This window comes from Cololabis saira, chromosome 8 (assembly GCF_033807715.1).
Source record: "Cololabis saira isolate AMF1-May2022 chromosome 8, fColSai1.1, whole genome shotgun sequence".
Taxonomy (NCBI): domain Eukaryota; kingdom Metazoa; phylum Chordata; class Actinopteri; order Beloniformes; family Belonidae; genus Cololabis; species Cololabis saira.
Genome location: NC_084594.1, coordinates 49120613 through 49132864, shown reverse-complemented (window position 1 = coordinate 49132864; position 12252 = coordinate 49120613). Strand labels below are relative to the sequence as shown.

General features: G+C 42.5%; 1 protein-coding gene across 2 annotated transcripts in view; it reads left to right on the top strand.

The window, feature by feature from the left end:
- phf2 (PHD finger protein 2) overlaps window positions 1-12252 on the top strand; it is an 80424-nt gene that overhangs the window by 15927 nt on the left and 52245 nt on the right. For both annotated transcript variants that reach the window (XM_061728200.1, XM_061728199.1), the window contains exons 3-6: window positions 50-164; window positions 5282-5442; window positions 8847-8988; window positions 9102-9288. In XM_061728200.1, the coding sequence (XP_061584184.1) occupies window positions 50-164; window positions 5282-5442; window positions 8847-8988; window positions 9102-9288 (605 nt within the window). The remainder of the gene's footprint in view (window positions 1-49; window positions 165-5281; window positions 5443-8846; window positions 8989-9101; window positions 9289-12252) is intronic.

Genomic DNA, 12252 nt, shown 5'->3' with positions numbered 1-12252 from the left:
TGTCTCCATCTTTGTTTTTATTGTTAATCAATTTTTTTCTTCTTTTTAGTGAAAAAGAAAAAGAACTGGAACAAGCATGACACAGGGCAAAGCACAGATATCAAAGCTGTTCAGAATGGCAGCCAGGTTTTCATCAAAGAGCTTCGCAGCAGAACATTTCCAAGGTACAGTAAAGCTGACTTTTGCCTCAAGTCTTAAGTTCACCCCATTATTAGTAAATCGAAATAATATATATCATAATATGTCAAAGTATCACAGAAACAGCCTAACGACACACTTAATTATGTTTTTTCCTACATGCCTAATATTTTCTACATATAAGGAAGACATGGATTCATTATGAGCAATAAGTTTAAGCCAGCAACAATTGTTTCACATTTTAAAGTCCTCAAAGGCTGTTAAGTATTTTCACACTTTGTGACAGGAGTGAGGCATGTCAAGCTTAAAGGGGACCTATTATGAAAAACACATTTTTTTCTTGCTTTAACATATATTCAATTCAATTCAATTTTATTTGTATAGCGTCTAATACAACAGATGTTGTCTCTAGACTTTGTTTGTACATACGGTACATGCCTTATTGATCTGCATTCATTTTATTTTATTATTTTATTCGGTACTTTCAACGTCATGCTGCTTAGTTGTTTTTGCAATTGCCCCTCTGAGATAAATAAAGCTTTTCTGAATCTGAATCTAGACGCTTTCCAGAGACCCAGAACATAAACCCCGAGCAATTATTACATAAACAATAGCAGGTAAAAACTCCACTAGTGGGAGAAAAGCCTTAAGCCAAACAGTGGCAAGAAAAACTCCCCTTTAGGAGGGAAGAAACCTTGACCAGGACCACATTAGCAGGTTTATATAAAGGGGTCTCCGCTCAGCCTGCCAACTCAGAAAGGAGGAAAGCAACCAAATTCTGCAGTGTCTGTACAGCCGCCCGGATGAGCCGTCCAGTCTGATGTGGCTTCTACGAGCCAATAAGATTCTGCTGATTTCCATTACGTTACCAAAATGCAAACCACGCCCACAACTAACCACTGTGTCCTAACTGCATGCGCGCGTCCTATCGCATCGCACTGCGTGACATCGTACTCTCTGTCCATCTCCCTCCAGCAGCTGCCACTTTATTGAGGTTTTTGTAGTGAAATGAGGAGGAATCAGAGAGATAACTTCTCATTTCAACTAACTGGATCAGCCGTTCCTCATCATGACCGTTTCCTACAGCGCTTTCAACCGGCTTTCAACGTGAGAGACAGGAAGAAAATAGAAGCAGGGAGTCCGACAAATGTTCAGCTCAAAACGGCGCGCCGCACTGCGTCACTCGCGGACAGTCCAATAGAAAATAAAGCAATGGAATTGATTTTGTCGCTCGCAGCTCCAGCTGATTTCTCATCAGCGCCGACACAAACGTGTTGCGCAATCGAGTACGTCACAGCAGCTTCACCCCAACCTGCTCACTTCCCACGCCAACCCGCCCACTTCACCTCAACCCGCCCACTTCTCACCCCAACCCGCCCACTTCTCACCCCAACCCGCCCACTTCACCCAAACCCTCCCACTTCACCCCAACCCACCCATTTCTCACCCCAACCCGCCCACTTCACCCCAACCCGCCCACTTCTCACCCCAACCCGCCCACTTCACCCCAACCTGCCCACTTCCCACGCCAACCCGCCCACTTCACCTCAACCCGCCCACTTCTCACCCCAACCCGCCCACTTCACCCCAACCTGCCCACTTCACCCAAACCCTCCCACTTCACCCCAACCCGCCCACTTCACCCCAACCTGCCCACTTCACCCAAACCCTCCCACTTCACCCCAACCCGCCCACTTCACCCCAACCTGCCCACTTCCCACGCCAACCCGTCCACTTCACCTCAACCCGCCCACTTCTCACCCCAACCCGCCCACTTCTCACCCCAACCCGCCCACTTCACCCAAACCCTCCCACTTCACCCCAACCCACCCACTTCTCACCCCAACCCGCCCACTTCTCACCCCAACCCGCCCACTTCTCACCCCAACCCGCCCACTTCTCACCCCAACCCACCCACTTCACCCCAACCCGCCCACTTCTCACCCCAACCCGCCCACTTCTCACCCCAACCCACCCACTTCACCCCAACCCACCCACTTCACCCCAACCCGCCCACTTCTCACCCCAACCCGCCCACTTCTCACCCCAACCCACCCACTTCACCCCAACCCGCCCACTTCTCACCCCAACCCGCCCACTTCTCACCCCAACCCACCCACTTCACCCCAACCCAACCACTTCTCACCCCAACCCGCCCACTTCTCACACCAACCCGCCCACTTCACCTCAACCCGCCCACTTCTCACCCCAACCCGCCCACTTCTCACCCCAACCCGCCCACTTCACCCCAACCCGCCCACTTCTCACCCCAACCCACCCACTTCTCACCCCAACCCGCCCACTTCACCCCAACCTGCCCACTTCTCACCCCAACCCGCCCACTTCTCACCCCAACCTGCCCACTTCACCCCAACCCGCCCACTTCACCCCAACCCGCCCACTTCTCACCCCAACCCGCCCACTTCACCCCAACCCGCCCACTTCTCACCCCAACCTGCCCACTTCACCCCAACCCGCCCACTTCTCACCCCAACCCGCCCACTTCTCACCCCAACCTGCCCACTTCACACCCCAACCCGCCCACTTCTCACCCCAACCCGCCCACTTCTCACCCCAACCCGCCCACTTCACCCCAACCCGCCCACTTCTCACCCCAACCCGCCCACTTCACACCCCAACCCGCCCACTTCTCACCCCAACCCTCCCACTTCACCCCAACCCGCCCACTTCTCACCCCAACCCGCCCACTTCACCCCAACCCGCCCACTTCTCACCCCAACCCGCCCACTTCTCACCCCGCGCTGAGTAGGTACTAGTGGAAAACGGCCATAAGAAGTCAGTGTAGAGTAATGCCCAGGTAGGAGCGCTGGGTGATAAAGCTGGGAAAGATCGGGATGAAAAAATTAAAATAAAAAAGAAGAAGATCTGTGTTGTGAAGATGATGGTCAATATTCCTTCAAATAAAATTGAAACTATTATTTTTCCATTTAAAAGGCCTTTGTGCTGCTTTAAAGTCAGAGTTGCCCAGATAGCAAATTATTCTGAACACATATGGTACTTTATGTTTATGGTAGCATACTTTTTGTATTAAATTGCTTAAAAATCCTTTCCATGATTCTCTTCTTAATAACTCAAGTAATAAAATCATATTGAAACAAGATGTAATCAGCACTGGTTATGACTGACATATGACTGTAAATCAGTGATTGATAAATACATTGTCATGTTAAAAGTTATTAAAATCAATTATTATTGATAATTATATCAATTTCTGTATTTAAATAGTAATCGTGAGAGCTATGCTTTTAATTAATTTGCATTTAAGTTTGATTTAAATTAGGTTCTAACTTAGTAGATATGTTATGTTACTTCTGAGTTGTTGATATCTGATATATTTCTTTTTGCCTCAGTGATTTTGTTTTAATCACCCCCTCTCTATAACTCTTTAAACATTATTTTTCTTACCAATGAAGTACAAGGGAATTAGTTTAATTTTCAGAAAACGCGTAGAATATCAAATAAACCCACACATTATATGTTGGCTCATACTGAGACATACTAAAGCTGGAAAAGCAAAGCAATGTTAACAGACAGTTATCACAATTACTGATGTAGCACAATTTATTTGAGTGGAGATGGAAGTTTTGTCAATCAAACTAATGCAAAGAAAGCCTGGCTGTGTTGAGCTTCATTGTAAACCTCTGTGCTCGTTTAATTGATACGAGGTGTAACACAATTGCCTAAAGAAATTGTCGATCTAAAAGGTTTTCTCTAAAGGTTTCTTAGGGACAGTTTTACAAATCACTATGATAAAACTGGCTGTACTGGCTGTTAGTACTACTGCTAATGATCAGTGTAATTGGCTCTGGAGTAAACATTTAGCAGCATTTGTAAGAGTCTACATATTGTTTGAGTCCAAATAGCAGAACATTCATTGTTTGGAAGAGAAAACTAAACTAACTAAAACACCGTGGAGAGATGGTGGTTTGACTAGAACCAGATCAGAATCAGAATCATCTTTATCGGCCAGGTTTCAACATTGTCCAACAAGGAATTTGACTCCGGTTATTTTGCTCGCTGTAGATTTAAAAATAGTAAACAGAAAAAAATAGTAAAAAAAATAGTAAACAGAAAAATAAACAAATGTGGCACTTATTGACATATATACAATTAAAGAACTGAAGGTGCAGCAGTATGAGGTAGAAGAATGACGGCTCTGAATAAAATAACATATATACAATCTTTTTTAAAGGTAAAGGTGCAGCAGAATGAGGTAGACATGATTATTGCTAAAGCTGCTTGTTACAGCATGTGATAGTTATTATAATTACTGCTATTATTGTTATTTCACGGTGATTGGTTTCTCTGAGACTCTACTAATGTGAGATTCATCAGAGCAACATCTTGGGGGAAGAAACTTTCCTTGTGTCTGGAGGTTTTAGCGTCCAGAGCTCTGTAGCTCCGTCCAGAGGGAGGAGTTGAAACAGTGTGTGTCCTGGTGTGAGGGGTCTGGTCCTGGACCGGTATAGGTCCTGGTCCTGGGTGTGAGGGGTCTGGTCCTGGTCCTGGTCCTGGTCCTGGTCCTGGTCCTGGTCCTGGTCCTGGTCCAGTCTAGTTTGGTGGTGGATCTGAACCAGACAGAGAACAGACTGGATGATGGAGAGTAGAAGGTTCAGCAGCTGCTGGAGGTTAAACTTCCTGAGCTGCTGCAGGAAGTTTAACCTCTGAACCAAACAATCTGCATTGATCACAGAGTCACAGAAAAGCATTTCTACTGGGTTTCAATAGCAGCATGTGGGAACTCCTTCATACGATCTCAACACTCCAGGTGATGATGTCATGATGCAAAGTGGTCAGCAATACAAAGGGACTTTGAAAACAATTATTTTTTCTGCCTTGCAATTTCACTTTGTACATCAACCAAATCACATTTAATGATTACAGTACATCTGTGAAAAAAAGAATGTTAATTCATGCATATTGATTCTTGATATTTTGTGCTTGTGTATTAGTGCAAATCAGAATACTTCCATTGGGGGGCGCTGTCTTATCATTTTTGAAGAACCATCTTCAGTTAGTTTCCATTGTAGATGTAATCATCACGATATCGGTGTGCGTTTTTACTTCTTAACACAATAAATATAACATTCTTTCCATTTCTATTGCTGTATGTGTTTGTCAGTGCTGATGACATAGTGGTGAAACTAAGTGGCAGTCAGCTGACCGTGGACTATCTGGAGGAAAATGGCTTCGATGAACCAATCCTGGTCCAGAAGAAAGAGGACCTGGGCCTGTCCATGCCTCCCCCCACCTTCTACATCAGTGATGTGGAGAACTATGTTGGTAAGAAACTCAGTGGCTGCACATCTTATTACTGTTAAACAGCTCTGTTTCCAAAAATGTTTTGGCGCTTTGAATGAAAACAGGAAAAAAATATCTGAAAATTATTTCAGTCATTGATAGAATGCAAAATGTAAAAAGTATAACATATGAATTGTTTGAACTTTCTTTTCTATTTTTTTGTTTAATGTGCTCATTTTAAATTTAATTCAACTCAATTCAAATGATTTTTTTAATATAGCATCTATAACAATACTAGTTGTCTGTAGGCCAGGAACACGCCCCCCAGAGCAATTGTTACATAAAAAGTGGCAACATTTCTTTCAGAAATGTTAAAACAGCAACTTCTTTACTTCTCTGTTAGGGAACTGAGGAGATCTGTTTATACATGGCCCTGGTAAACCAATCAGACTTCATTCACTGTAAAATCAATATATCCTAGCAACTGTCATGGAGCTCAACTCTGAACCTGAGGACGTTGTGGCTGTAGCTAATAAACACCTGATACCCTAAATAAACCCTAATAAACACTCTAATAAACACCGTAATAAACACCCTAATAAACACTCTAATAACCACTCTAATAAACACCCTAATAAACACTCTAATAAACACTCTAATAAACACTCTAATGACCACCCTAATAAACACTCTAATAAACACTCTAATAACCACCCTAATAAACACTCTAATAACCACCCTAATAAACACTCTAATAAATACTCTAATAAACACCCTAATAAACACCCTAACAAACACTCTAATAACATCCTAATAAACACTCTAATAACCACCCTAATAAACACTCTAATAACCACTCTAATAAACACTCTAATAACCACTCTAATAAACACCCTAACAAACACTCTAATAACATCCTAATAAACACTCTAATAACCACCCTAATAAACACTCTAATAACCACTCTAATAAACACCCTAATAAACACTCTAATAACCACCCTAATAAACACTCTAATAACCACCCTAATAAACACTCTAATAACCACCCTAATAAACACTCTAATAACCACTCTAATAAACACCCTAATAAACACTCTAATAAACACTCTAATAAACACTCTAATGACCACCCTAATAAACACTCTAATAAACACTCTAATAAACACTCTAATGACCACCCTAATAAACACTCTAATAAACACTCTAATAACCACCCTAATAAACACTCTAATAAACACTCTAATAAACACTCTAATAAACACCCTAATAAACACTCTAATAAACACCCTAATAAACACTCTAATAAACACTCTAATAAACACTCTAATAAACACCCTAATAAACACTCTAATAAACACTCTAATAAACACTCTAATGACCACCCTAATAAACACTCTAATAAACACTCTAATAACCACCCTAATAAACACTCTAATAACCACCCTAATAAACACTCTAATAAATACTCTAATAACCACCCTAATAAACACCCTAACAAACACTCTAATAACATCCTAATAACCACCCTAATAAACACCCTAATAAACACCCTAATAACATCCTAATAACCACCCTAATAACCACCCTAATAAACACTCTAATAACATCCTAATAAACACCCTAAAAAACACTCTAATAAACATCCTAATAAACACTCTAATAACATCCTAATAAACACCCTAATAAACACTCTAATAAACACTCTAATAACCACCCCAATAAACACCCTAATAACCACCCTAATAACCACCCTAATAAACACCCTAATAAACACTCTAATAACCACCCTAATAAACACCCTAATAAACACTCTAATAAACACCCTAATAACCACCCTAATAAACACCCTAATAAACACTCTAATAACATCCTAATAACCACCCTAATAACCACTCTAATAAACACCCTAATAAACAAGCTAATAAACACCCTAATAACCACCCTAATAAACACTCTAATAACCACCCTAATAAACACCCTAATAAACATCCTAATAACCACCCTAATAAACACCCTAATAAACACCCTAATAAACACTCTAATAACCATCCTAATAAACACTCTAATAAACACCCTAATAAACACTTTAATAACCACCCTAATAAACACTCTAATAACCACCCTAATAACCACCCTAATAACCACCCTAATAAACAGTCTAATAACCACCCTAATAAACACCCTAATAAACACTCTAATAACATCCTAATAACCACCCTAATAAACACCCTAATAAACACTCTAATAACACCCTAATAAACACTCTAATAACCACCCTAATAAACACCCTAATAACACCCTAATAACCACCCTAATAACCACCCTAATAAACACTCTAATAACCATCCTAATAAACACCCTAATAAACACTCTAGTAACCACCCTAATAAACACTCTAATAACCATCCTAATAAACACCTTAATAAACACTCTAATAACCACCCTAATAAACACTCTAATAAACACTCTAATAACCACCCTAATAAACACTCTAATAACCACCCTAATAAACACTCTAATAACCACCCTAATAACCACCCTAATAAACACTCTAATAACCACCCTAATAACCACCCTAATAAACACTCTAATAACCACCCTAATAACCACCCTAATAAACACTCTAATAACCACCCTAATAACCACCCTAATAAACACTCTAATAACCATCCTAATAAACACCCTAATAAACACTCTAATAACCACCCTAATAAACACTCTAGTAACCACCCTAATAAACACTCTAATAACCATCCTAATAAACACCTTAATAAACACTCTAATAACCACCCTAATAAACACTCTAATAACCACCCTAATAAACACTCTAATAAACACCCTAACAACCACCCTAATAAACACCCTAATAAACACTCTAATAAACACCCTAACAACCACCCTAATAACCACCCTAATAAACACCCTAATAATCCCATAATAAACACTCTATCAGTTGCTGTTTGATTCTGAGCAATCTTGCAATCAAACTCTATGTCAAGGTTGTTGGGTTGTTTTTTTTAAGTAAATAAATGTACCACTATTGTGCCCCCGTGTATTCCTGTTGTTCCCAACAACAGGTTTGTCATAAACTCAGAGAAAAATCTTTGGCAACAAAAAATGTAGATTACGTAATTTGTGGGTCTCTGCTTAATCTAATCCTTCCATTCACCAAATGTCAGGTTTCAGCCTTGTTCACTAATCTAATTTAATCTACTTTTAATTCATTAAGATGAAAGCACTTTGTTTTTCAATACGAGACACATGTTCTCCCTTCATACTCTGCTCTGCTGCTCAGTGATGGGATCTCTTATTAAAGATCAACAGTTTACAGCTACAAGCATATTTTGTTGATTTGTTTGGTTAAAAAGAAAGGTCAAATCTGTTCTTCCTTAATTTTATTCTACTTGTTTTTTTTTTGTCCTCTATTGTCTGTTAATTTCTCAGGTCCTGATGTTGGCGTGGACGTAGTTGACGTCACCAAACAGACGGACTGCAAAATGAAGCTTAAAGAGTTTGTTGATTATTACTACAGCACAAACAGAAAAAAGGTGTTAAATGTAATCAACCTTGAGTTCTCAGACACAAGGTGCCAGCTCTCCGTCTGACTGTGAAGTTTGAAAAGTACAGTTTCTTTTTTTTATGTAAGATTTTGTCTTTTGGCAAACTCAACCTTTTCTTCTTTTTTCTGGTCTTGGACAGAATGAACAGTATAGTGGAGAGTCCACAGATTGTACGGCGGTTGTCTTGGGTAGAAAACTACTGGCCTGATGATGCCCTACTCGGAAAACCAAAAGTCACGAAATACTGTCTCATCTGTGTTAAAGACAGTTACACAGACTTCCACATCGAGTGTGGCGGAGCCTCCGTCTGGTACCACGTCCTAAAGGTCAGTCAACATTAGGCTTACAAAGATATCTGGCAGCACTGGCTTGCTGGTCAGCACTCAGTGCGTTTACATGCAGCAATTCAATCGGGTTGCAGATCGGGTTAGACATCGTTCAGACTTTTAAACTGCATGTAAACACCTCAACCTGATGTAGTTGGGACCTATGTGGGACTGACTAACCGGATTCATTAACCAGGTTGGAGCACCTAGATAACCCAGTCGCAATCAGGTTGTTAACACCATGTATACGGGGACATAGATATTGCAGTCTGCGCATGCTGGAGAATTCCCCCGGGTGGGTCAGAAATTCCTCGCTGTCAGAGTCACTTTCCGTGCCGTGCGGCGCCTCGGAAATGCACCCTTTTGCAAAAGCTCGCAAAATAATCCCAGCAGACACGTTAGCCCACGCATCAACAATCCATCTGCAAACTGTGGCATAACTTGCCCGGCGCTGCCTTCCACTCCTGGAGAAACTTTTCTCCCTCAGTCATCCGTCGCTTACACGCCGCTCGCAGCCTTAAGGCTGATTTATGGTTCCGCGTTAACCAACGCAGAGATTACGCCGTAGGTTACGCGGCGACGCGCACGTACGGTGCGCTTCGCCGCATACGTTGCGGCGTAGGCTCTGCGTCGATTTAACGCAGAGCCATAAATCGGGCTTCACTTTGAACGGCCGGTGTGAAAAGCTGGAAAAGCCGGCTGGAAAAGTCTCTTTAGGCAGTCTTTCTTTTAAAAATCACCATAGTTTCTGTCCATCAGCGTGGCAACCATGCACAACAGTGAACGATGACTTCTACTCTGGTGCAGTTATCGTGTTCAAGTTATTGATACAAAATAAACGGGACTTATGCATTTACAGTCAGAGCGATGCAGTGTGGTTTTTAATTATATTTTACTCTGGGGTGTCGTGAGATTTTATTCACTTTTGAAAGGTGTCATGACTGAAAAAAGGTTGAGAAAGCCTGTTTTAGACAGATTATTAATAGGAAAGCAGTGAGAATGCACTTTTTCCTTTCCTTGTTGTTAAGCGGAGGTCAACCGGAAGGTGCTCTTTGTTGAAATGTTGTTCTACCTTGGGTACAGCGCCACCTAGCGTCACGGAGTCAGCCATGGTCTGGTTACAAGTGGGTTATTCAATCTGATTCAGTCTGATCTCTGAACAGCATGTATACTCAGACAAGTGATCCGATCTTCTGCATGTCATTATCTGATCCGATCTGCAACCCGATTGAATTGCTGCATGTAAACGCACTGACTGTTGCCTCATAGCCAGAAGGTTCCTAGCTCATCTCCCAGGCCAGAGTTTGCACATTCTCTTCGTGCTTGCATGGGTTTCCTTCTTTACTGAAAAGGTTGCTACTATCAGTAACCGATTCTCTGAGCCTGCCCACCTCAGCCCACTCCAACCGTCTACTGGCACCTCTCTCTGCTCCTTCCCATCTCTAAATGAGGATGAAGTCTCTAAACTTCTAGTCGGCTCAAAACCAATGACCTGTCCTCTCGATCCTGTTCCTACCGACATCCTGCAGAACATTTTACCCACAGTCAAACCGGAAATAACCCACATTATCAACTCCTCTCTTACTTCTGGCATCTTTCCCTCTGCTTTCAAACAAGCTCAGGTCACCCCACTGCTGAAAAAACCCACACTCAACCCTGCCCAGGTTGAAAACTACCGGCCCGTCTCACTGCTGCCGTTCATGTCTAAAATTCTAGAACGTGCTGTCTTCAGTCAGGTCTCACAGTTCCTTCACAACAACTGCCTGTACGATCCACATCAGTCTGGCTTCAGGCAGGGCCACTCAACTGATACTGCTCTTCTGTCAGTTATTGAGTCACTACGGGCTGCCAGATCTGCTGGTCTATCCTCAGTCCTCATACTGCTGAGTCACTATGGGCTGGTCTATCCTCAGTCCTCATACTGTTGAGTCACTACGGGCTGCCAGATCTGCTGGTCTATCCTCAGTCCTCATACTGCTGAGTCACTACGGGCTGCCAGATCTGCTGGTCTATCCTCAGTCCTCATACTGCTGAGTCACTACGGGCTGCCAGATCTGCTGGTCTACTCTCAGTCCTCATACTCAGGCATCAGATTCTTCCGCGGATCCGCGGAATTCCGCGGATTTTGGTCTCAGCAAAAAATTTCCGCGGTTTCCGCGGAACGGGGGGAAAAAAAATAAAAAAGTAGGGTTACGGCGTAGGTTCTGCGTCGATTTAACGCAGTACCATAAATCAGCCTTAACAGACAGACAGCCAGGACGCGGCAGCAGCAGAAATGAGGAGGAGCCGGCAGCTCAGTTTAAAATACATTTTTTGCAGCGGGACAAAAAAGCAGCAGCACTGCTGTGTTGCAGGTAGGCTGTGCAGAGATGAGTATGGGCTTGCCACCCGCCCCTTGAAATACGGAATTGTTACGTAATTGGGAATTAAAAGTTGCGTTCCATATTGAACCAATACGGAACCCCTTTGCGCTCCGTTGCCTAGTTAAGCCTCAGTTATGGTTCCGCGTTAAATCGACGCAGAGCCTTGCCGTAAAGTACGCGGCGACCCGCAATGTACGGCGTAGGTTCTGCGTTGACGCGGAACCATAAATCAGCCTTTACCTCTCACTGCTGCTAACTGCACCGACACACGCGACTTTAATCAAAAAAAAAGTCAAGTCAAGATGTCTCCAGAGGCTCCAGACACCCCACCTCGTCCTAAAAGAGGAAACAGAGGTCTCCCGGAGGTTTGTCAGACAGCATGCTGCAGGACCCTCCACTAACGTAATATAACGCCACAGAGGAGCCAGGCATCTGTTGCACAGTTCTTACCTGAAACATCCCCTGAGCTTGATATGGTATGATATGGGACATATATTATGCTCTTATTTATTGGTCATAATATACAGGTGAAGGTCAGAAAATTAGAATATATTGCTAAACTTAATTAGTTTCAGTAAATTCAACTAAAGGTGAAACAAAT